Raw genomic sequence first — 22,932 nt, 5'->3', positions numbered from 1 at the left:
GCCCCGCTAATGATAGCGCGGGAAGGGCGGAAATAGTGGGCGAGCGGTCGTGCGACGGCTCTTCTTGAGCGGGTCCGTGGCGTTTCTCATTGCTTCTGAAGGTCAACAAGCTCCTGCTTCTCTTCTCTGGGCTTGCCCTGGCTCAGCACAAGAACAGGTTGCATCTACAACGCCGCTCCCCAACACAAACAACCATCACCAACCGCCATCCTTTCCGGCCGCTAGCCAGGCGCTGCGCGTCAGCTTTTCATCTCCTGCTCCTTTCTGAGCAGTACCGATCAAGCGTCACCTCATCGAACGAGACCGCCCCTCCCCCTCCCGTTTGCCCAGCAATCCTGAAGTGAACTATCCTCCGTTCCGGTCTTCTACGCAGCCTCGATAGACGTTCGGACTTTCAACTCCAGAACACAGCCCGACCTAGGGGGCAAGCTCTTCCCCTCGGCTCGCCAATGCCGGCGAGGTGCCCAACTAGGCACAAATGGCTTCAAATATGGCATGGCAGACCTTCAATCTGCTCACAAGTAGGCTCGCAACACAGCTTTTGCCTTGTCAAAACACAGCAGCTAATTCGCGGTTGCCATTTCAGCACGAGCGGACGATGCCGACGCTGACGGTACGTTTTTGCACCTCTCGGTCCTGTTTGTACCTTGTATTCTAATCCAGAGAATCGAAAGAACCGGACGCTAGCCAGGCAGAGATATCGACATCATGGGCTCTCTTTATCCTGATTATGCTGTTGATCCTGGCTCTGTTTGCCAGTTACATCTTGCAGACGAGGAGGATACAAGCTGTGCATGAAACCGTCATGTCTATTTTCGCAGGTATGCTCCCTTCATGCGCAAGTCGATTCCACATCTCCGATCGCTGCGACTCTGAGCGAAGGAGCTGCTGTGATAATGGCAGTTGCAGCGAGGAAAGAAAACTTACAGTGACATAGGTATGGTTGTCGGCTTGATATTACGACTTGCCGCCTCCCACGCCATCCTCAGCAACGTTAGCTTTGACTACCAAATGTTCTTTAACCTGCTGCTTCCTCCTATCATCCTCGCGTCCGGTTATGAATTGCATCAGGGCAACTTCTTCCGTAACATTGGCAGCATCCTCACATTTGCCTTTGCCGGAACTTTCATTTCAGCCCTCGTCCTTGGATTAATCTTGTTCATCTGGACTCGAATGAATTTGGACGGAGTAAGTATCAACTTTGTTGAAGCCATGTCTGTCGGCGCGACCCTCTCTGCTACCGATCCTGTCACCATTCTTGCTATTTTCAATACATACAAGGTAGACCCGAAACTTTACACGGTTATCTTTGGCGAGTCAATCCTTAACGACGCCATCGCCATCGTGCTCTTCGAAACTGCGCAGAAATATAAGGAAGGGAATGCAGACAAACGTCTGACTCCCCTAGCGCTGTTTGAGAGCATCGGCGTCTTCATCTTTGTCTTCTTTGGCAGCCTGGCCATTGGTCTGCTTATTGGCATGTTGACCTCTCTGTTGCTAAAGTTCACGTACATCCGCCGCTTCCCTAAGACGGAAAGTTGCATCATCATCCTTATCGCATATGCTAGCTACTTCTTTTCAAATGCCATCCACATGTCCGGTGAGTAGAGCTTTGAAAAAATGTATTTCATTGCAGCAGTTAACAATATCCGTAGGTATCGTATCCCTGCTCTTCTCAGGCATATGCATGAAGCATTACGCATATCACAATATGTCCCGGCGGACCCAGCTTACGACCAAGTTTATTTTCCAGGTCATGGCACAATTATCGGAGAACTTTATCTTCATTTACCTCGGATTGTCGCTCTTTACCGAGACAACCCTCATCTTCAAGCCGCTATTTATCCTCATCACCGTAGTGGGAATATGCGTGGCGAGGTGGGCAGCTGTTTTTCCACTATCGAGAGCAATCAATGCTGTGATTAGATACAGAGCCAGACGTCGAGGAAACACACAAGCAGAAGAGATTCCCTATTCACACCAGGCTATGCTTTTCTGGGCGGGTCTTAGAGGTGCAGTTGGCGTAGCGCTCGCAGCGGGCTTGACGGGACCCAATGGACCCGTTCTCAGAGCTACTGTTCTAGTAGTTGTCGTGCTCACTGTCATCATCTTTGGTGGCACTACAGCACGAATGCTTGAAATTCTCAACATCAGAACCGGGGTCATTGAAGAAATTGACTCCGATGACGAATTCGACATCGAGTACATCCACGGCAATGGTGCAAATGGCACATATACTCGCAAATCGGGCACAGGACTTGGCCATAATCCACGGCCCTCTGTCGCCGGGAACGGGTACGCACTTGGGACTCTTGACTATGAGCAGGACGCCGAGCGGGATCGCAATGGAACGTACAGTTCTGGCAACCGAAGTCCGAACAAAGGGCCGCATGCACCAGCGAGGCGAAATTCTCAGCGCTCCAGTTCACGGAATCAGGATGTTGCAGAGCAAGGTCTGCTATCACCAGCAGACACAGCCTCTCTTGATGACGACGATCTCGACCTTCCACCCGCAGCTCGACGACAGACGTTCGCTACGCGAAATGCGGCTGAAGCATCACACGGAGCAGAACCGTACCCCACGAGTGGAGCAAGGGAAACTCCCGTTGGTGCAGCAGGCATTGCGGCTGGCGTTTTGTCTCGAGTACGTCATGCCCCAGGTGCAGTGTCACAGCTCATCAGCGAAATCAGCGAAGATCCGGCTGATGCATTCCGTTTGATCGACGAGAATTTCATCAAGCCTCGACTTCTCCTTGATCCTGGAAACACTCCAAGTCCCAGTCATCATGGAAATGCACATCCGCATGGCCAACCTGGACATAGTGGATCTTAATTTGCCGGCTGAGATATTATACGACATTAGCGCTTGTGTATATAGATGCAATTGGGCAGGCGTTTGGAAGGTACACGGAGAGTAGCAAAGGCAATGCTACACTCTAGCCAGCAGCTGTGATGTTGATAATCAAAAATTACGAATATTGCGATATGTACGCAGCTTGATCTTGGATGAAATTCGCGAGATGTGATTATCTACGCGAGAGGATTACGAATGTCTTCTCCATCACTGCTCTCTCCGTGAGCATACAGTATCTCGCAAACGCCCCCAATTGGCACGTCCAAGACCGCATCCGTTCCTTCATTCCATAAGTTTTTCCAGTTTACGCCCGGCCCTAGATCGGCAGGTACATAAACTCGTTTCTCTTCTTTAAGAGAACTCTGCCTGCTCCTTCCTCCACATTTCCTAGTATCAGTACCTCTTCCTTTCCTCTTTACTTGGAATCGGCTCCGTTTCCCATCCCGAACAATCTCGCCATTTGAATTCAATACCGCAACCTTGCCTGCTTCGTCGACGATACACTCAATGCTAGCCATTCGCAATGTCAGGGTTCCGGTGTTATAGCTCTGCAGGGCGATGTAAATCCAAATTACTAGAACAACCAACCAACACGGAATCGCGAGTGCCCACCACCGGTTTGGATAATAATAGATACCCAGCTGGTGGAGAAAAGGAGAGGGAAGGTACGCCCATAACAGATACATCAAAAAGAACAGGGACGAGGCCAGATATAATGCAAAACCATAGTACTCATACGTGGGAACCTTCGGATGAGCTCGAGGAGCAGAAGCCGACTTAGAAGCGGCAGCATGTGTGCTTCCCGGAAATGTTGCAGACGCACCAGTTGCGGACTCAGTGTCAGAGGATTCGGGAGTGGTGTGGTGGGATGTATGCGTGCTGAAGCTGGGGCGAAGCAGAGATGTGAGCGAAGGAGATGGTGGCAGAGGAGTAGGCGGCCGGTTATAGAAGGGTGGAAAGAGTTGCGATGAGCTTGGTGGAAGATGTGCGTGCGAGCGATTTAAATGGAATGTTTCATTTTCGTCGTCGTCAAATGATGGAAACTCTTCCTCTTCCTCCTCTTCTTCGTCATCATCCTCTTCCTCTTGCTCTTGATCATCCTGCTCTGCCCTCTCCACTTCTTTCCGGTCTTTTCGCTCCTCCTGCTGCTGACGCTGGTCAACTAGGCGATCATCATCGTCCTCAGTCGTCACATCGTCATCCGAAGATTGGGGAGCGCCATTGCTATTTGGCCTAATATATGTGGACTGCATCGCCAGGCCTGCTTTTCTGTTCCGCTCATGGTGCTCGAAAGGCAAACGATCGCGTTCATGCTGAACTAGTTCGCGCACCGTGGGTAGATTTGGAGACGATTGAGACTGTTGGATTCCGCTCGGGCGTTGACCGCCTCTGCTTTGTGGTGGCATTTTGCGTTGCTGTTACAAGTTAATTAATTCATAAAGCCAAAGCTTGTCCTTACGCGACGAAAGGGACTGCGGGCAAACCTAGATTCCTAATTGGGAACATGAACTTGAACCTCGCACGTGACAAATGATTTTCAAGCTCACAAGATTCGGTGCTCGACGAGCCATGCAAATAGTAACACCCGCAAACGCCTGAACACAAATATCCTTTAATATTTGGTTTTCTATTAGCCTGGACAACTGGATTTGCTTAAGAAAGGGACCTGAAATATCTGGTGCTGCACTTTGCACATAGAGTTCGACAACATGGTTAACATCACAGAGAAGATCAAGGAGTATGTGAAGAGTCTGGGCTGTTTACAAAACGTGTGAAATCTAATCTTGTTCTAGGATAGAGGCGGAAATGGCTAGAACGCAGAGTATGTGTCCAATTCTTACCAGTTTTAGTGGAACGTCGTGTTTACTTTTGCACAGAAAATAAAGCAACAGGTATGTTCCGCTCCAAATTGAACTAGCAGATGTGACGCTGATATTCAAATACAGAGTATCACCTTGGACTGTTGAAAGGGTACTTCTTATCTTTGGAACTTGTGGTATCATGCAAGGCTCATGGAAGACAGAAAACTTGCGCGGCTAAGAGCCCAACTTCTTGAACCCGGACCAGGCAGTGGAAGCAGCGGTGGTGCTGGTTTTGATGTGTCGAAGTCTGGCGATGCTCGTATTGCTCTTGTCGGCTTCCCCTCAGTTGGAAAATCCACATTTTTGTCGAAGATCACAAAGACCAAGTCAGAAGTAGCCGCGTACGCGTTCACAACATTGACAGCCATTCCTGGCGTTCTTGAGTATGGCGGTGCCGAGATTCAAGTCCTGGATCTTCCCGGCATCATTGAAGGAGCTGCAGAGGGCAAAGGTCGAGGACGACAAGTCATCAGTGCAGCCAAGACTAGCGACATGATCATGATGGTTCTCGATGCGACAAAACGAGCCGAGCAAAGAGCATTGTTGGAAGCGGAACTGGAAGCCGTAGGCATTCGGCTGAACAGAGAACCTCCAAATATATACGTGAAGGCAAAGAAAGCCGGTGGGATGAAGATCAGTTTTCAGTCTCCGCCGAAGAATCTGGATGAGAAAATGGTATACAACATCATGCGCGATTACAAGATGCTAAATTGCGAGGTGCTTGTAAGAGACGAAAACGGTATGTCTAAACCTGCGGTTTCCAGTTCTTTCTCCTTTCTTTTTCTTTTTTTTAACCAGGCCACAGCGACTGTTGATGATCTAATCGACGTGATAATGAAAGATCATCGCAAGTACATAAAATGCCTTTACGTCTACAACAAAATTGACTCCATCTCCCTTGAACACCTTGACAAACTTGCTCGTGAACCCAACACCGCAATCATGTCATGTGAGCTCGATCTCGGCATTGACGACGTCATCGACCGTGCTTGGGAGATGCTCAATCTTATCAGAATATATACAAAGCGGAAGGGTGTGGATCCTGACTTTAACGAAGCGCTGATTGTGCGAAATGGAAGTACGATCGAGGATGTGTGTGATCGCATCCATCGAACATTGAAAGAGACGTTCAAGTATGCGCTGGTCTGGGGAGCAAGCGCGAGACACGTTCCGCAACGAGTAGGATTGGGGCATGTGGTGAGCGATGAAGATGTTGTCAGCATAGTCGCAAAATGACATTGTCGAGTCGTGCAGAGGCTGTGACAGTCATGTAAACAATAATTATGAATGAAAAACGCATTTGTCAGACTAACGATGTTTACATCACTCTTATGATGGCAACTGGTCCATAAAGATCCTCAGAACCTCGATATACTCTCTCTTTCATTCCGATTCCCTATACACGAGCTAAGTTTTCATGTTCCATGTCACGACTATCATCTCGTGACAAAACGCTAAAGCATCACACGATCGGCCAAACAAATGTCGATTACATTTTCAACATAAGCCACCCATGCTCACTGGTACATGCAAACGCACTGTCATGGCCAAGGCTTCTCCAACCCGTCATAGTTTTGCAAATCTGAAGCCATACACACTGCAATTCTAGGTGCTTTCAGCCGAGCAAGTCCTCTAATCCACCACCAAGCTTTTGTTGCTGTGCTGACGAACCAGAAGACTGTGCAGATGTGCCTGTTGCGCCAGCTCCCCATATGCCTGCGCTCGCCTTCTGTCTCGCCATGTCGGCCATGGTCGTACCCTTCGCAGGAGTACTCTTCCTGGACGTAGCCCCACCGAGAAGATTGGCAAACGCGTCACCACCCGTACTCTTGGCGGAGGTGGGCGCAGCAGGCTTGCCTAGGTTTGCCATTGACAATGGGGTAGATGTACCAGATGAGGATTGCTGTTGCGCTGCGACAGGAACGGACGTGAAGTAGTTTGGCCCTGTTGCTTGGTAGCCAGCCGGCTGTGATGGCCGTTTCTGTGCTGCGGAAAATGCGGTGGAAGGTGCTGCAGAAGAAGAAGAAAGCGGTGCCAATGTCGATGAAGATGTTGATGTTGGTTGAGGTGAGACAGATGCAAACAAACCGCTAATACTCTGACTCTGTAGTCCAGAGACGGGCTTAGGTTGCGCCAGTGGTGTCACTGTAGCTGAGGCAGAGTTAGAAGCTGGAGGGGCAATAGCGATTGAACTGCCAGGTCCAGCCTGTACAGTGGTTGATGCTGGGGCAGCCGACTGGAAATCATCAAACTCGTCGTCGTCAGTGGCTCCAAATTCACCCAGAGTAGAAGACGCAGGTGCCTTGGAAGTCTTTGTGCTGGTAGAGGGTTCATTTCCAAAGTCGAACAAATCCTCTTCCGGCTCCTTCAACTTTGTTGCTGGCTTGTTCGTCTCCCGTTTTGCACGTGCGGGGCTTGAGCTTCCATCTTGCTGCCGTTTTCCTGGAGCAGCAACAGCACCTTCGTCATATTCGTCGTATTCTTCAAACTTTTCACGTCTTGCAGTGGGTTCCTGGTACTCCATGTCACTTTGGCCACCAAAGCCGCCACCGTCGCCATAGACACCGCCACTAAAGCCCCCAAAATTCGCAGAACCACCGCTATTGTTACCAAAGCCACCCATTCTAGGTCCGCTACTGCCACCAAGGCCAAAGCCACCTCCTCCTTCGTAGCCACTATACTTGTTCCTATTCGCGCGTGCCTTCTTGCGCTCAGCACGAATCTTGTCAACATCGGAGAGTAACTCAGTCAACTCTTTCGATCTGTTTCGCACGTTGATACCCTGATCTTTGCCATTCATATCGATGTAGTGGAACTGGCGGAGCATCTTTAGCAGTGATAGATGTGATCGAGCATCATCAATGACCCTCTCGCTGCCATTTTTGATCAAAAATTCAAGTAGTTGGAGGGCCTTATATATCTGTCGCCACTCCTCAGCAGTCTTTTCAGTGAAGCGTTTGTATATCATAGGCATAACTTCATTTAGACCTTGGCTACAATGCCGTCAGCTACGTGTTTCATTCCTTATAATTTTCCAGAACCTGGAGAGCGCCTTACTAGGTAAAAGTGGCATTAGCAATTTCTTGCATGAGCGACGACGATGCGCCCCACCTAATGCTTAATGTCAACCACGTTTCTAGGCTTGTGTCGCGCGCTTGGCTATGTTGGCAAAAACGTACGGCTCATTATTGGTGGCTTCTCGAACTTTGGCCTCAATCTCGGTGTAATTCATAACCGCTGCACAAGTATTCAGCTTCGATCAACGTGACACATCCAGAAGTTCTAGCCTCTTGCTTTGAACCTACCATTTTGGACTTTGCGGACGCCCGCCTTCACATCGTACAGCGTAAGGTTGCTCACCGTTTCCCGCAAACTGCTCCAGTCCATGATCTATTTCTGTTGCCCGAAATAGACAAATGAGTTATATGAAATAGCCTCGTAGAATTCTACACTTTGGCAAAATGTCTAGGGACCCAGGATGGCCGTTGTCGAGACCAGACAAACGATTGAAGTTGGGAGCGCCTCCGTATGTGAGAAGGCACCTTGTGGCTCGCATTGAGCCTTGATTATGTAAGCGAGAGCAAGCTCCCAAGTCAATCCAACCTCACCTCCACAAAGACATTCTGGTTCCAAGTCCGGCGCAAGTAGTTGGTGAAATACTTCTTTGATAACTAAGTTGCAAATCAGGAACATCTGTAGCATTCCAATGTTGCAACTCTTGCTAGTTTTATTCTACTGTTCATAAGCTCTCTTGAGTGACGAGCAAAGTTCATAGCAACAAATATTTCCCGAGTGTTAAGGATAGGGAGTATTCAGTTGCGAAGAAAAGTGCATGAATTTTTCCGGAGTCCTACACTAATTAAGAAGCCCGGCTATAACCAGCGAGTTGCCTCTATCGCTCACAATGGCTTGACGTTGCAATTTTTACTACGACAAAAGCAACATAGGGTCAAGAGCTAAAGAGTTGAAACTACCCAGAAGTAGCATCATCGTCGAAATCTTTCTTATTCCTCCTCTCTGCCAGCATTATTCAGTTACGGAGTTTGCCAGCGAGTACGGCAGCGCCCAATTGCAACATCAGCGTGAACTGGCGGCATACAACGCGCAGAGAAGTAAGGGAAGCACAAAAAACAAGGGCACAATTTGTGAGTTAAATGTTCATTACGAACCATTCCGAGATTTGCTGCTCATGTGCGGATTGCTGGACTATGAATTGACAGAGCGTCTATATTGAAGACGTGTCAACGTCACTGATGGCAAACATGATGAACGAGACTTTTCATGCTTGATTCCCAAGAGATTCTTGAAATAACCGTTTAGCGAGGGCTAATGGATGATGGGAATGTATGTCAAATCGATATTGTTGTCTTATGAATCATGGTTTGCTCCGATGAAAATTGGTTCGGAGACTCTACGGTCAAGGTCCAGGTCCAGATCCAAGTCCAGGAGCGGAGAGGCAAGAAGTCTCACAAACACGTGATATAGGTCTTGGCCTTTTTAGGGTCCATCAAAGCCGTCGACTTTTGTTTGGACAAAACTGCGAATCCATCAATTGCATCAACGCCAGACATTGCCACTCTCATTTGCTGTACTTGTATCAATAGAACCTGTCATCTGCGCGAGCATCGTCATCGCTGAGTTCTTGGCGTGGTACCTCCACTCAAAGCAGCCGCCGCAGGCGTTGTCATCACGCTTTAGTGAACGAAACAAGTTCAACCGGCATTCCGTCGTCAAGGCACGTCACGTTTTCGCTGTGCATATAAGCCAAAAGGCCGGCTAGCTCTTCGGAAGACCAAGTCCACTTCCGGACAGGAAGCCAGGTCGTCGGTTTCGCATCTCGTGGACGAAAATAAATCGCTGACGGGCTTAGGCACATAGCACTTTGCTAGTCGACTTCGCAGGCCCAGCAAGCCTGCAGCTCCCACCCTTCGGCCCCCTCCAAGAAAAATTCCTCCGCATAAACCAACACCATGCATGGCCTGCCCCACCTCCGAACGGCCTTGAGCTCAGTGCCCCGCATCGCAGCTCTTCCAAAAACTTCGGCGGCCACTTTCAATGTTAGACACTTTTCTGCCTCATTGCCAGCCATGGTGAAGAAAGCATGGTTCGATGTCCAGTGGATGGGCCCCGTCGTCGAAGTCGACGAGAAGGGCAACGTCACCAAAACGGGGCCGGCAAAGCGTGAGTGGACCTCCACGGCTTAAGTTGATCTTATGGCCGTCTGGCGCCTGGAGAGAAATGCCTCTGACCACTGCCTCCAGAACAAAGCGGACGGATAAACTTCGAGCTTTATGACGATGTTGTGCCCAAGACGGTCGAGAACTTCCGCGCGCTCTGCGAGTCCAAAGATCCGAAGATGGGATACACAGGTTCCAAGTTCCATCGCGTGATACCGAACTTCATGCTTCAAGGCGGTGACTTCACCCGTGGCAACGTACGCTCTGAATTTACCCCACGCGTCTTTGGGCTGCTTGACTGTTGACACATGATCAGGGCACCGGTGGTAAATCCATCTATGGAGACAAGTTTGCTGACGAGAACTTCAAACTAAAGCACAACAAACCCTTCTTGTTGTCCATGGCAAACGCTGGGCCGAACACGTACATACCCATTCCCGCTCCATGACCATGATGACGACCTTGCAGCTAACTAATGCAGGAACGGCTCGCAATTCTTTATAACAACCGTTGTCACCTCATGGCTGGACGGCAAGCACGTCGTTTTTGGCGGCGTGCCCGAGGGCGACGTCGAGTCCTACAAAACGGTAAGGGGAATTGAGGCCGTCGGATCGAACAGCGGCCGAACAGAGAGCACAGTGACCATCACAAGCTGCGGGGCGGACCCCAAATGAAATGCTGCGTGAACGCGACACTACGAAGACACATGTACTGTAATCCTTCAATGCTGTAGTATACAAAGTCAAGATCAAGCGTTACAGGACAATGGCAGCGTACTCTCCAATATTTATCAACATAGTGCCAACTGTATCATGAGCACAATGGAAATAGATCAGGTCTTTCTCCATGTCCGCTCCCTCTTTCTCCCTTCTCGCTCCCTCTTTCTCTCTTCATCTCCGCACAAGCAATGTACTTTGCGTATGACAACCTCTTCTGGTGAATCACCGACTCATAACTATACGGAAAGCATGCCGTTCGGACATGGGGAGTGGTGGGGCATGGCGGGGTAGACTTCGCAAGTTTTCGCTCATTGCGATCCACATGTCACCTGCGCCCTTGGACGCAAAAACTTTCCTCATTGAGTACACATATCTCGCGGCCATGATCCAGTGTTTACTCTTGGCCTCCCGGCTTCGCAGACTTTTTTGCGGCGAAGTTCTTTGCGCAGAACGACGATTGTCGACAGTTCCATCTGATCTTGACGGAACAGAACACGATTCCTAGCAAACCGCAGCCATGAGCGGAGCAAGCTCGGCTCGAAAAGAGCAACAATACAGTCCAGATACTCGAGCAATACATGCAGACGATGGGCTGAACCAAATCACGGATGTTGCGCCAGCTCTGCACGTGTCAACTACGTTCAGGTACGACAACACAAATCTAAATCCTACAGGCGACGAGGAGGTAATGCTATGCTGCACTCCACAACGTGTCGCGCGGTAGATCGCTAAATTATTGCAAAGCTCGACTTTCTGGCAGCACCACCAGTATATTCGCGACTCGCTAGCCACAACACCACCCGTATTGAGGCAATATTATCGAGTCTTCTCAATGGCCACGCAATAACATACAGCTCTGGACTCAGCGCTTTCCATGCAATGCTTGTGTATTTGCGTCCTCGGGCAATCGTCATCGGCGAGGGCTATCATGGATGTCATGGCGTGATCGACATATGCACAAAGCTATGGGGACTGAAGAAGATCTCGCTCTCTGACGAGAGCGCCTGGTCCTCTCTAGAAAAGGGGGATATCATACACGTCGAAACGCCTCTCAATCCTACAGGCGAAGCTCGAAATCTAGAGTACTACAGGCGGAAGGCCAACGAGAAAGGTGCCTATCTGACTGTGGACGCGACCTTTGCACCTCCTCCGCTCCAAGACCCTTTTGCACAGGGCGCGGACATAGTCATGCACAGCGGTACCAAATATTTTGGAGGACACAGTGATATGCTTTGTGGTGTTCTAGCAGTGCCAAGGGATAAGAGAGAGTGGCTGGATGGGCTTTGGAAGGAACGTATGTATCTAGGCAGTGTAATGGGCAACATGGAACAGTGGCTTGGCGTCCGTAGCTTGCGGACACTTGGGCTTCGCGTGACGAGACAAAGCCAAAATACTGAAGCTCTCGTACAATGGCTGCACGAACAGATGAAGAAGGCGGACAGCCCGGTTAGCAAGACGGTCAGCAGACTGCAACACGCGTCGCTGCAGAAGGATGACATGACTTGGATCAAGAAGCAGATGCCTGGTGGCTTTGGTCCCGTGTTTTGCCTGTGGATGAGAGACAGAGAGACCGCAAAGTCCCTGCCTGGCAAGCTCCGTCTATTTCATCACGCCACCAGCTTGGGCGGCGTAGAGAGCTTGGTAGAATGGCGTAGGATGAGCGACCAGACGGTAGATGAGAGAGTGGTGAGAGTTAGCGTAGGAATCGAAAACTGGGAAGACCTTAGAGATGACATGGCGAACGCATTCGCACAGCTTGTCTAGACTTATGTACTTGTTGTGAGAGCTGACCTACTCGGAACATCACATCACAAGCTCTTGTCGGTCGTTCGAGGCGGTAGTCCCAAGTCCAGCCTCAGAACACAAAATTACAGCAATGTCTCGTTTCTCACGTAGTAGACTCTTTGGTGGTTGAAATTACGTGCGAAGATCAGAGAAAAGAACCCGTGTGCGAGATTCTCCGAGCGATTCAAGTTTGGCATACTTGATCTTCGTATCAACAGACCTCTGATTCATGGGGGAAAGACGGACAAGCCACGTTCTTCACGCAATTCCTCGCTGAGATTGCGAGGGCGTGATATTTGAAATGTTCAGGCACAACTTTTGATTTTGCTCTTTAATTTTTTTTCATATATCCTCGTCTTTGCATACAGGCCAATGGACGTTTGTCGACAAAAGATTCTACAACGCGCTGCCTTTTCCTGGCAACGCGATGCACTCGATCTCGACCGGCACGCCGAGAGGCAGGGCCTTCACGGCAACGCAGCTCCTGGCCGGCTTGTGCGTAAAGTACTTCGCGTAGGTCTCGTTCATCTCCTTGAAGTTGGCCATGTCGTCCAAAAACACGTTCACCTTGACAATTCTTTCGATGGAGCTGCCAGCTTCGGCCAGAATGGCCTTGATGTTCTCGCAGCACTGGGCGGTCTTATCGCCGATGCTTCCTTCGACCAACTTCCCATCCGGGGTTCCTGGTATTTGACCAGAGACGTAGATGGTTCCGCCGGCGATGATAGCTTGCGACTGGGCCAATTAGCGAAGCGCATTGTGGAGTGCCAACTGGCGTGGGCCTAAGGAGAACATACGTAAGGAGCGGCGACTGGCAGACAAAGGTCAGCTGATTGAAACCACTCAGGTTGTCTCGAGATTCAAAAAAAAGAGAAGAAAGAGGGCAAGGAAATGGGCAAGAGGTAAATACCTGGAAACGCCTTGTCGGTGTGAACTTTCTGCATGTCGGCCATGGTTCTATGGAAAGGGAATTGAGATGGCAATGGGCAAGCTGAGAGTTTGGACCTTGCGGCAACGTAAACTCCTCTGGCTATTCTAGAGGAGGACGATCTTTTAATAGCAAGTGAAAGCATTCGCAGAGCTGTGATTCATAGTTGATTTAGGGATATCTAACCCGTGAGCTCCACACGCGCCTTTGTGAAATCCGCTTCCGAAATCGGTCATTTCGCTGAAGAGGCTTCGAACGGCTGAGCAATGAGTCTCGATCTAGGCCGATCCTGGTTGTTGTAACATAAGCGTCTGAACCGAAGGTAACCGCTGTTGGAATTTATGGATTCAAGCCTAGATTTAGTGGTATCATCTCTAGATCAGACCCTTGGGTATCTGAGATAAATATTTATCTACCATCTGACACCTCGCAGTCGACGCCGCCTTTGTCTCAGCACGAGTGGTGCTATGACCGCACGGCGCTGTGCATGGACAAAAGGAGAATGTTGCAGGCCATAGAACGCCCTCATGACAGCTTCGTCTCTGTCGTAGCCTTCCCCCAAGCCTTCTCCAGATCTGCTTCTCCTACTTCTGGAACGGTTTCTGAAACTTCTGTTGCCTTCAGCTGTGCGCTTGGCATAGGCGTGACACCCTCCGTGCTTGTGCCTTCCGCAGTCACCACGCTGTCCGGTCTGACTTGGTGCCAAGAGGCTTCAACATTTTCTGCCAGCTCTGGAGCTTCGGCTTCAAAGTTGCTGCTGTATACAACTGCAGCAAAGGCCTCAAGATCCCTGACGCTCTCCATAGCGGAGAGGTATTCATTAGTGTTCCCACTGGCGCTGCCGATGCTATGAGCTTGTCGTGAGAATGTTGCCAAGGTAGATGCCACTTTTGCCCTCACGTCAGTGCCAGGCCCAACTATCTCGACTACACGGTCAGCATTTGCCGATGGGGGCGCTATCTTGTATGCTAATGTTGCTATTTTTGTATCAATGAGAAGGGAGAAAGCTGAGTCAAGGAGCAAGGTTAGAACATGAGCGAAAGCTGGGGAGTCGATCAGATCAGACGTTTCATCAAGGAGTCGTCGTAGCGCCGGGGTGATGGGAGGGTTTGAGGGCGGGTCTGAAGGAGACACCATGCCCGCTGCTTGCAGGAGATAAATCTCTTGATCTGCGGGGGGAAGGAGGTATTTCAGCCATTTTTGATTTCTGCACGGGGATTAGCTGGCGGCGAAGGCAGAAGAAGTTCACGTGGTGGGGACGTACTTTCTGTCGGCATCAGTGAAGCCTTCAATTTTTTTTCGAACCATGACAGTGAGCTCAGACAACCTGTGCAGTGTGATATCTTCACGGGGGTTGAGCGGCCCAAACACCTCCTTCACAGCCTCGACAACCTTCTCCATGACGTCTTTGCAGCCTCGATGCAGCAACCACCAGCTGAACGAGAGATATTTTCTGTTCGTCTCGAAATCGTTTCCATACGCATTCTCAAAGTTGTCGTCATCATGATTCTCCAGGCTGATCTTTGACGCCGCACCTGGAGGCGAGGCAAGCGAGACCACACTGGCAAGATAGTTCCTGCGGCCGAGAAGATTGAGCTGTATGCGCGTAAGCAGGGTGAGGAGAGCGAGAGTGTATATCAGCGTGAAAGCTCGTGATATGGCTGCAACGAGTCAGCGACTTTTCAGATGGATGAGTATACAAGGCACTCACAGTCGATTTTCATCTGGTTCCATAGCTGCGCCTTGCTCTTCTTCGGTTTCATCGCGGCTGGGTGTAACTTTGCTGGTGACGCCTCGGGGGCCGTTTCAGCCATCTGGCTGGTATGCACGAAGCTCTCACTGGCTAGACTCTTCTCGTCTCCATTGTCAACCGTGCTCGGCGGAGCGGATGGAAGGTCGGCCGTGGAGATTTCGGACGGCCCAACACTCTTCGCTAGCCTCTCCGCTCTCTGTTGCTGCAGTTCCTCCAGCAACTGCTCAACCGGCAGTGCTTCGAATATGTTGTCGACCGCGGTTGGTAATATGGCAAGGACGGTGAATGTGCAGTCCTCCTGGTTTTGCTCGAAGCGGCGACGAAGACTGTTGTAGAATGTCAGCGTCAATCGACGTGCTCCCTTTGCCAACAGGAAAGCAGGGCGCACTTCTCTTTCGCGATGCGCTCATCGCTCATGCGCTGCCGTGTCTCAGACAACTTGCCGATGGCATATTGAGCAACACCATAGCTGGCAGCCAGAACGCCAGCACCGATTGCAAAGGTGGTGCGATTGCGTCGCAGCCACTGACGGGTTGACGATAACATTGTTGGTGGCAGCTACAATGGTGATGATCTCATCACGCAAACGATGACAGAGCGCGCACAAGTCAGCGCAGGAGGAAGTAGTGGGAGCAGGAGCAGGAGCAACAGCAGGAGCAACAGCAGCAGGAACAGAAGATGAGAAGGAAAACGGACGAGAAAATCAGCTGCTGTCCATCACACGTTCTGCGCTGAGACGGACACACACATCACCACCCACGATCGGGCGGCCGTTTTCGACCTCGGCACGCGCGCGGCTTGGAGCACCCAGCGGCTGGTGCGCGGCAAATGGGCGAGTGGGCAGTCGGGCTCAGGAGGGCTCGGTGAAGTTATCAGGCTGGTGAGGAACGACCTGGGCAACGTCACTGCTTGTGCCGCGAGCGGACGCAGCGGTGGTGTTTGCGGTTCCACGCGCGTCTCCTCGTTGTGTCCTCCGCGTGCTGGACCGCCCTCACCCGCTTTACATCCTGCCCCCACGCCCCCCCTCGAGTCGGGCAGCCTCCCCCCCTACAGTCCGGTGCCCCCCGCCGTTGCGTCCCCCATTCCACCCAACTACCTGTGTAACGCCGCTCTGTTCTCCCGTGTCGGCGTTTTTCTCTCCTTCTTCTTCCTCTTTCGCCCATGACGATCTCCTGCATGCACGCCCCACCACCGCCCTCCAGCTCCAGGTCCTATGGCTCGCATAGTTACCCCTCCTTCTTTGGCTCAGCGCACATTTCCCGTGTAAAAATTAGTTTTCTTCTCCCTTAAAAATAATCTGTCTTGTGCCGCCCCGTTCGGTTCCTGATCGGCGTTCCACGAAGTCGGTTACAAGCGGCGTAAGACTAAAGGCTTCTCTTCTTCTTCTCGCGCAATCGCACAAAGTCTTCCGCAGCTGTCTCATCACAGCATCGACGGCATTTGCTTTCTCCTTTGCCGTCGCTGTTTTTCTCTCTGGGTCGATCCGTCCTGTCTTCTACTCATTCCGTACGACCTGTGTGATCTGGATGACTTAACGTGTTGATTTTCTCCTCATCTGTGGATCCCAACTGGCACCCAAACCAACATGGACCCACGACGCCCGCCTGAATACACGTTGGAGGTGTTCGCCGAGCCCGCATTCGTAAAGGATATTGTCAAGGCTATTGTGCGTCATATACTTACAGTGTCGTACCTGCATTTTGTTAACCAGCATGCTCAGTTGCACTGCGTTTTCTTCCACCGTTACTTCGTCCCCATCACCCCGCTGACCCGCGATCTTTTCGATCAGACTTTTCCCCAGATTGATGACTCGGACCTTGAGAACTTGATCGAGCAACGCGCTACACAGCTCGTACGTTACGTCGAATCACCCTCTTCCTCGCCCTATGGCGCATCAACCCCCGCAGGGCGGGCCCAGATTCTCATACAGTTCTTTGAGAAGAAGCGCAAGAAAAGTTACTTTTTCACCAAAGGCGATGAAACTGTTTGCTGGGAGCAATGGGTGCTGAACGTTACATGCGCTACGCCAAAAAACGATGCTGAAAAGCGCAAAGTACGACAAGCTATGGAGAAGAGTCTGAGCAAGACGTGCCTCAAAATTATCAATATCGTCAACCGCGAGAAGGATCACATTCCACCAATCACCGAGGCAGATACAAATCCTTTCCCATATCAGATCATCGTTAACCCTAGGAGCGACAACTGGGGAGCGAGAATTGGCATCTTTTGAACTGGCTTAGGCCCAATAGTCTAGCACAGCCATTTCGACGTGACTGGAAAAGCACTTCACGTTGCACTCGCCCAGATTCACCCAATGAAGCCCAACAAGGACACCCGCTCGAATCACGACTGAAGTCCGGCAGCGATGTACACGACTCTCAAGCCAGCGCAATCTACTTTGCCTTCACATCCCGCATGCGATAGGAGCGGTTGGAATCATTCCCCTTGCACTAAACACGGACAACGCTTCAGCTTATTTATGAAGATAGTCAAGTTGAGCTCGATGGAAAAGCATTCGAGATCAAGCAGAGCGCGGTCAATTCTTTGCACTTCGCCATGGTAGTCGCTGACTGTTGATGTCTAATGTTCCGATGGCCTTCTCGCAAGTTTCTCGGCGTTTGACAACCAGTCTTTAACTACCTGATCCATCTCTCCCACTTCTCTATGGACTATGTCGTTCACATAGGCAAGACGAGCTTGGGCATCTGCCTGCTGCATGCCATGGTCTGAAACTTTCCCAACAATTGCAGCATTTCTTGTGCTGGGAATTCGCAGCATCTCCTTTTGCGTATCAAAGCCTAGCTCCTTTGCTAGACTAACAACATAGTTGGTAAGGCTTTGATACGCCGATGGCTGCTTTGCCGCACCTTTCGCTCGAGCGAGCGAGCCAGATTTTGGACCAGGACCATCTTCAACTGTGCAAGTAGACTCAAACGTGGGCCGATCTGTCGCATCTATGCTGTCCAACCCACGTTCACTTCGTGTATTGAACCTACACCTCGCACCAGCGAGATTGTGACTACAGCACGGAATCGCAATGAATGGGGCAAAGTTCAGAAATGCGATCAGCGGCGTCCACGGCGTGAGCTCATCAGCATGATTACTCACAATGAAAGTGCCTTCCGGGAACTGTCCAGAATGAAATGCGCCAGTGTCACTCTCCGTTCCAGGCGCAATCTTCAGCACGGAAGGGGCAAGTATGCGTGCCGAGAGACAGTCCCGTACCTCAAGTGGGAATCGCCCCCAGCTCTTGCGTGGCCGAGCCTCCAGGCCCCATCCACGGTAGCCCTCCTGGATCAGGATGTTGACCAGTATACCATTTCCACATCCAATGTCTACAAACCCAGGGAATTCGCATCCAACAGGGTACATGTCTCTCCACAATTCAATCAAGAACGCGGCAATGCCAAGGTCCTCGAAAACATGCTTCGTAGGGTCTGTTTCTTCTGCCCAGTTGCCGATGAGTTGCTTCGCATATTTGATTTTGAGACGCGTGTACGTGTCCTGGAAACGTGGCTGCGGAATAATCTGGTCATGATGTACTCGCTTGGTGTAGCCAGATGCCTGTCCCGTAGAATGCTTATGAACGATATTCAGCAGGTTGAGCGCTGTGCGCTCAAGGCGGTGGTCAAGTTGATGAGATGCAAAGAAGTTGTAATATACAAAGAGGTTACCCGCGGCAGTTGACGGATTATACAAGTATCGTATAGCCAATCCACGAACTTTTGGATGATAAAATGGGATGCTGGAAACATCCGATACATGAGGTATCATGACAAAGATGTGATCCTCCTGTGTCGAGTTACCAGAATCGTGTTTTGTTAATTGAACGAATCTCGAGAAAAAATGGCAGGTCTGCAACAGCGCCGCGTCCAGAGACGGATTTCTCGGGATCATCTTGCGCACGATGGTCCTATTGTGATTATATCCGTCCAACATGAAGGCCTGTGGCCTGTACTCCTTTTTTAAGTGCTTGATTGCGTGATCGAAGGTCTCTTGCCCACTAGTATTGTCGAACATGGGAGCTTGCTTGCTGCTGTCGTAGTAAACATCTGCACGAAAGACGCACGATGAGGTTATATTTGGATTTTTAATCAGATTGTCAATCACTGCAAGAAAGTGTCGTGGCAAGAAGATAGCGTCCTTTTTTGAAACCAAAGCCCATAGTTCGCCGCTTCGTCCTAAGAAGGGACTGTCAAGCGCTTTGGCATGTTCCGAGTGCTGTGAGCGACTTGGTGGAGAAGATGGACTTGCGTCCGAGAATGCCTTCAAATCATCCATCGCCTCTTGTACATGGTATAGAACCTCCGATAACTCGCCTGAATAAAGTATTCAAGCACAAAACTCGGCGATCAACGAATTGGTTACGTTTATGTGAGCCCACAGAGAATATCTCAATAGACGACTCTTGAAGCGGACTAGCGCCGCCAAGACTTGAGCACGTGCATTAGCGCAAACACTTTGAAGCGACCAGATCCCGTTAAACATTCCAGAAACAGCAAACAGTATCAAGACCTCTGAATGAGTCACCTCCTTCAACGAAAGTCTATCAACACGTTTCGCCACGCTGCAGGACAGTTCACTTCTTCTCCATTTCGCTTCACAAGCCACAATTTCCAGTTCCCATTCGCGCGGTGCGCCTACGCCACTATGGCGGTCAAACAAGAATGGACGGCCAACTCGGTCCGCAAGCAGTTCATTGATTACTTCGAGCAGCGTGGGCACACGTATGTGCCATCCAGTCCAGTGGTTCCATTGAATGATCCTACCCTGCTGTTCACCAATGCAGGCATGAATCAGTTTAAGTCAATATTCCTCGGAACCGTGGATCCAAACAGCAATTTTGCAAAGCTTAAGCGCGCCGTGAACACGCAAAAGTGTATTCGTGCGGGCGGAAAGCACAATGATCTTGACGATGTCGGGAAGGACTCGTATCACCACACCTATTTTGAAATGTTGGGAAACTGGAGCTTCGGGGACTATTTTAAGAAAGAAGCCATCGCCTGGAGCTGGGAACTTCTCACCAAAGTCTACGGACTGGAGCCGGATCGGTTGTACGTCACGTATTTCGAGGGCGACCCGTCCCTGGGGTTAGAGCCAGATTTCGAAGCGAGAGATCTATGGAAGGCAGTTGGAGTAGCTGAGGATCATATCCTGAAGGGAAATGCCAAGGACAATTTCTGGGAGATGGGTGACCAGGGACCTTGTGGACCATGCTCTGAAGTGCATTATGATCGCATTGGCGGGCGAAATGCCGCGTCACTGGTCAATCAAGACGATCCAGATGTACTTGAAATCTGGAACAACGTCTTCATACAGTACAATCGAGAACCCGACAAGTCCTTGCGATCACTGCCAAACAAGCACGTTGACACAGGAATGGGTTTCGAACGTCTGCTCTCCATTCTCCAAAACAAGCGCTCAAACTATGACACAGATGTCTTCATGCCACTTTTCGCTCGCATTCAGGAACTTACAGGTGCTCGACCCTATTCTGGCAAGTTTGGCAAGGATGACAGCGATGGTATCGACACCGCATATCGAGTTCTTGCTGATCATGTGCGCATGACGGTGATTGCAATCTCTGATGGTGGCTTTCCTGAGAACGTCGGTCGTGGCTATGTTGTTCGCAGAGTTCTAAGGCGAGCGGTCCGTTACGCCCGACGCTACTTTAAGATCGAACCTGGCAAATTCCTTGGCCAGATTGCCGAAACACTTATTGCTCAGATTGGACACATTTTCCCCGCGGTTCAGGAGAAGCAAGACGAGATCATCAGAACTCTCAACGAAGAAGAGCTTGCTTTTGGTAAGACCTTGGATCGTGGCGAGGTCATGTTCGAAAAATTCGCGAAGCAAGCAGAAGCCACAGGCTCTAAACAGCTGTCAGGGGCCAATGTTTGGCTACTGTACGAATCATATGGCTTTCCTGACGACTTGACACAGATAATGGCCGACGAGAGAGGCTTGAAGATCGACCCTGAGGAGGTCAAGGCAGCTCAAGAGAGGGCTCGAGAGGCGAGTAAAGGACAGAAGACCGCTGCGGAAGCAACTATGAAACTTGACGTGCACTCTCTTGGAGATCTTGAGAAAGCAGGCGTTCCAAGAACTGACGACAAGTACAAGTTTGGACGTGAGGACGTGCGCTCTCAAATCAAGGCCATTTATTCAAATAAAAAATTCGCGCAGACTACGGAAGGAATTTCCAAAGATCAGCAAGTTGGCCTCTTGTTGGACAAGACCAGTTTTTATGCTGAGCAAGGTGGTCAAGTCGGTGATAGTGGACGGATTGTCATCGACGGAGAGGCAGAACTTAGTGTGGTTGACACGCAAGTTTTCAATGGCTATGTGCTGCATATCGGCTACATGTCGTACGGGAAGCTTAGCGTTGGCGACACCGTCATATGTGACTATGATGAGCTGCGTCGAGATCGCATAAGGCGAAATCATACCGGCACTCACACTTTAAATCTGAGCTTACGCGAGTTTCTGGGAAATGACGTCCACCAAAAGGGTTCATTGGTGGCAGCCGAGAAGCTCAGGTTCGACTTCTCGCATAATGCCCCAGTTACTGATGCTCAACTTGAGAAGATTGAGAAGTGGATCAGGAACGACATTGCGAAGGCGCTTCCAGTATATGCTAAGGAAGTCCCACTCGCTGAGGCTCGAGAGATTGAAGGTGTCCGAGCAGTTTTTGGAGAAACATATCCTGATCCTGTCCGCGTCGTGGTTTTAGGTGTTGATGTCGATGAGGTTCTAAAGGATAAGAAGAACCCGAAGTGGCGAGATATTAGCATCGAATTTTGCGGTGGTACGCATACGGCGACGACAAAGGATATTGACGACCTTGTGGTAATCGAAGAGAGCGGAATTGCCAAAGGCATTCGGCGCATCATTGCTGTCACTGGTCGCGATGCCCGCGAAGTGAAGGCAATAGCTGATGATATTGATGAACAAATATCTCGCCTCGAAAAGTTAAATCATGGTGAGGAACGCGATGTTCAATTCAAGTCCATTACCGAGACTTTGAACAAGGCAAACATTTCTGCATTGAGCAAGTCAAAGTTCAAGGCTAGACTTGGCCTGGTTGGCAAAGCTATTGTTGATGCTCAAAAGGCTGCGACAAAGGAGGAAAACAAGAAGGTTCTCGATCAAATCACCAGATTTTTTAAAGAGTCGCCAGACAAGCGAACCTATATCGCTAAGCTCGAAGGTCTAAGTCCAGGCTCAAAGGCTATCAGCGAAGCTCTGAAGCATACATCCACTAAGATGAAGGATAAAGCCGTCTATCTATTCGCAAATGATGTAGCAACTGGAAAAATCATGCATGGTGCCAGTGTTGGAGACCTCCTGCAAAAGGAAAAGCTTCTCGCTACAGAGTGGACTGCTGTTGTTTCAAAAGTGATCGGAGGCAAAGCGGGTGGCAAGGTACGTTTCTCCTCAATTTCCAGTGCACATTTCCATTGCTAATTTCGAACGAAGCCTGCAATGTCGGTGGGAAGCGGTGTTCATGCGGACAAGCTTGATGATGGTATTGAGGAAGCCCGCAAGTATCTCGAGGATCTAAAAATATGAAGGAGCATAAGATGCTTCTGTCGCGGGCCTCATATCAAAGCTCTGGAATTTATCCCCGGTATCCCTGGTTTATATCTAGACGAGACTTTCGTTACGCATATTTTCTGGTCAGCTATTTTAGGTTATGACTTGGTATTAGAGCTCTGAGGTATGCAAGTGTCAGTAGACCAAACTTTTGAGCCAATAAATATGAACAATCAAAAGCTCAGAAACCTCCTTTTCATTGTCGAATTGATTCTACATTTTCCCAATCATCCAGTTTGCCTCCAATGTCGCCGACCT

At 50.1% G+C, this 22,932-nt stretch overlaps 10 protein-coding genes across 10 annotated transcripts; 5 read left to right on the top strand and 5 right to left on the bottom strand.

The window, feature by feature from the left end:
- The first annotated feature begins 132 nt into the window (after window positions 1-132).
- On the top strand, window positions 133-3,077 carry PV09_07792 (sodium/hydrogen exchanger 3). Its single transcript, XM_016361603.1, has 5 exons — window positions 133-521; window positions 587-613; window positions 675-821; window positions 938-1,600; window positions 1,656-3,077. The coding sequence occupies exons 1-5, from the start codon at window positions 479-481 to the stop codon at window positions 2,831-2,833; spliced, it is 2,058 nt and encodes a 685-aa protein (XP_016210682.1). The 5' UTR covers window positions 133-478; the 3' UTR covers window positions 2,834-3,077.
- Window positions 2,962-4,279, bottom strand: PV09_07791 (uncharacterized protein). Its single transcript, XM_016361602.1, has one exon. The coding sequence runs from the start codon at window positions 4,258-4,260 to the stop codon at window positions 3,031-3,033; it is 1,230 nt and encodes a 409-aa protein (XP_016210681.1). The 5' UTR covers window positions 4,261-4,279; the 3' UTR covers window positions 2,962-3,030.
- Window positions 4,280-4,410: 131 nt separating this feature from the next.
- Window positions 4,411-6,058, top strand: PV09_07790 (uncharacterized protein). The gene is made up of 6 exons (XM_016361601.1): window positions 4,411-4,592; window positions 4,648-4,676; window positions 4,732-4,746; window positions 4,801-4,825; window positions 4,878-5,455; window positions 5,522-6,058. The coding sequence occupies exons 1-6, from the start codon at window positions 4,564-4,566 to the stop codon at window positions 5,950-5,952; spliced, it is 1,107 nt and encodes a 368-aa protein (XP_016210680.1). The 5' UTR covers window positions 4,411-4,563; the 3' UTR covers window positions 5,953-6,058.
- PV09_07789 (uncharacterized protein) lies at window positions 6,012-8,230 on the bottom strand. The gene is made up of 4 exons (XM_016361600.1): window positions 8,022-8,230; window positions 7,896-7,953; window positions 7,774-7,827; window positions 6,012-7,709 (listed from the first exon to the last, which is right to left on the bottom strand). The coding sequence occupies exons 1-4, from the start codon at window positions 8,101-8,103 to the stop codon at window positions 6,332-6,334; spliced, it is 1,572 nt and encodes a 523-aa protein (XP_016210679.1). The 5' UTR covers window positions 8,104-8,230; the 3' UTR covers window positions 6,012-6,331.
- Window positions 8,231-9,253: 1,023 nt separating this feature from the next.
- Window positions 9,254-10,740, top strand: PV09_07788 (peptidyl-prolyl cis-trans isomerase). The gene is made up of 5 exons (XM_016361599.1): window positions 9,254-9,451; window positions 9,587-9,897; window positions 9,978-10,150; window positions 10,210-10,316; window positions 10,375-10,740. Exons 2-5 carry the CDS (start codon window positions 9,687-9,689, stop codon window positions 10,565-10,567), a joined length of 684 nt encoding a protein of 227 aa, XP_016210678.1. The 5' UTR covers window positions 9,254-9,451; window positions 9,587-9,686; the 3' UTR covers window positions 10,568-10,740.
- Window positions 10,741-10,896: 156 nt separating this feature from the next.
- On the top strand, window positions 10,897-12,715 carry PV09_07787 (uncharacterized protein). The gene is made up of 2 exons (XM_016361598.1): window positions 10,897-11,297; window positions 11,357-12,715. Exons 1-2 carry the CDS (start codon window positions 11,130-11,132, stop codon window positions 12,374-12,376), a joined length of 1,188 nt encoding a protein of 395 aa, XP_016210677.1. The 5' UTR covers window positions 10,897-11,129; the 3' UTR covers window positions 12,377-12,715.
- Window positions 12,716-12,793: 78 nt separating this feature from the next.
- PV09_07786 (uncharacterized protein) lies at window positions 12,794-13,350 on the bottom strand (the record flags this gene model as incomplete). The annotated part of the gene is made up of 3 exons (XM_016361597.1): window positions 12,794-13,132; window positions 13,195-13,208; window positions 13,308-13,350. 3 exons carry the CDS (start codon window positions 13,348-13,350, stop codon window positions 12,794-12,796), a joined length of 396 nt encoding a protein of 131 aa, XP_016210676.1.
- A 500-nt stretch (window positions 13,351-13,850) lies between these two features.
- Window positions 13,851-15,624, bottom strand: PV09_07785 (uncharacterized protein; the record flags this gene model as incomplete). Its single annotated transcript, XM_016361596.1, has 4 exons — window positions 13,851-14,532; window positions 14,590-14,986; window positions 15,037-15,404; window positions 15,467-15,624. The coding sequence occupies 4 exons, from the start codon at window positions 15,622-15,624 to the stop codon at window positions 13,851-13,853; spliced, it is 1,605 nt and encodes a 534-aa protein (XP_016210675.1).
- Window positions 15,625-17,535: 1,911 nt separating this feature from the next.
- On the bottom strand, window positions 17,536-19,428 carry PV09_07784 (uncharacterized protein). The gene has a single exon (XM_016361595.1). It carries the CDS (start codon window positions 19,357-19,359, stop codon window positions 17,659-17,661), a length of 1,701 nt encoding a protein of 566 aa, XP_016210674.1. The 5' UTR covers window positions 19,360-19,428; the 3' UTR covers window positions 17,536-17,658.
- A 147-nt stretch (window positions 19,429-19,575) lies between these two features.
- On the top strand, window positions 19,576-22,873 carry PV09_07783 (alanine-tRNA ligase). The gene is made up of 2 exons (XM_016361594.1): window positions 19,576-22,503; window positions 22,558-22,873. Exons 1-2 carry the CDS (start codon window positions 19,600-19,602, stop codon window positions 22,648-22,650), a joined length of 2,997 nt encoding a protein of 998 aa, XP_016210673.1. The 5' UTR covers window positions 19,576-19,599; the 3' UTR covers window positions 22,651-22,873.
- Window positions 22,874-22,932: the final 59 nt, after the last annotated feature.

Source organism: Verruconis gallopava, assembly GCF_000836295.1.
Source record: "Verruconis gallopava strain CBS 43764 unplaced genomic scaffold supercont1.32, whole genome shotgun sequence".
Classification (NCBI taxonomy): domain Eukaryota; kingdom Fungi; phylum Ascomycota; class Dothideomycetes; order Venturiales; family Sympoventuriaceae; genus Verruconis; species Verruconis gallopava.
This window is presented reverse-complemented; position numbering and strand designations above follow the sequence as displayed.

Coding starts and splice junctions, on each gene's coding strand:
- PV09_07790 (XM_016361601.1), top strand. CDS start 4,564: ATGGTTAACATCACAGAGAAGATCAAGGA. Junction 4,593..4,647: donor ATCACAGAGAAGATCAAGGA/GTATGTGAAGAG, acceptor ATCTTGTTCTAG/GATAGAGGCGGAAATGGCTA. Junction 5,456..5,521: donor GCTTGTAAGAGACGAAAACG/GTATGTCTAAAC, acceptor ACCAGGCCACAG/CGACTGTTGATGATCTAATC.
- PV09_07791 (XM_016361602.1), bottom strand. CDS start 4,260: ATGCCACCACAAAGCAGAGGCGGTCAACGCCCGAGCGGAATCCAACAG.
- PV09_07789 (XM_016361600.1), bottom strand. CDS start 8,103: ATGGACTGGAGCAGTTTGCGGGAAACGGTGAGCAACCTTACGCTGTAC. Junction 7,954..8,021: donor CGTCCGCAAAGTCCAAAATG/GTAGGTTCAAAG, acceptor ATACTTGTGCAG/CGGTTATGAATTACACCGAG. Junction 7,710..7,773: donor GCTAATGCCACTTTTACCTA/GTAAGGCGCTCT, acceptor ACGGCATTGTAG/CCAAGGTCTAAATGAAGTTA.
- PV09_07783 (XM_016361594.1), top strand. CDS start 19,600: ATGAGTCACCTCCTTCAACGAAAGTCTATCAACACGTTTCGCCACGCT. Junction 22,504..22,557: donor GAGGCAAAGCGGGTGGCAAG/GTACGTTTCTCC, acceptor TTTCGAACGAAG/CCTGCAATGTCGGTGGGAAG.
- PV09_07784 (XM_016361595.1), bottom strand. CDS start 19,359: ATGGATGATTTGAAGGCATTCTCGGACGCAAGTCCATCTTCTCCACCA.
- PV09_07788 (XM_016361599.1), top strand. CDS start 9,687: ATGCATGGCCTGCCCCACCTCCGAACGGCCTTGAGCTCAGTGCCCCGC. Junction 9,898..9,977: donor CAAAACGGGGCCGGCAAAGC/GTGAGTGGACCT, acceptor CACTGCCTCCAG/AACAAAGCGGACGGATAAAC. Junction 10,317..10,374: donor GCAAACGCTGGGCCGAACAC/GTACATACCCAT, acceptor TAACTAATGCAG/GAACGGCTCGCAATTCTTTA.
- PV09_07792 (XM_016361603.1), top strand. CDS start 479: ATGGCTTCAAATATGGCATGGCAGACCTTCAATCTGCTCACAA. Junction 522..586: donor GACCTTCAATCTGCTCACAA/GTAGGCTCGCAA, acceptor TTGCCATTTCAG/CACGAGCGGACGATGCCGAC. Junction 614..674: donor GGACGATGCCGACGCTGACG/GTACGTTTTTGC, acceptor GAGAATCGAAAG/AACCGGACGCTAGCCAGGCA.
- PV09_07787 (XM_016361598.1), top strand. CDS start 11,130: ATGAGCGGAGCAAGCTCGGCTCGAAAAGAGCAACAATACAGTCCAGAT. Junction 11,298..11,356: donor ATCCTACAGGCGACGAGGAG/GTAATGCTATGC, acceptor ATTATTGCAAAG/CTCGACTTTCTGGCAGCACC.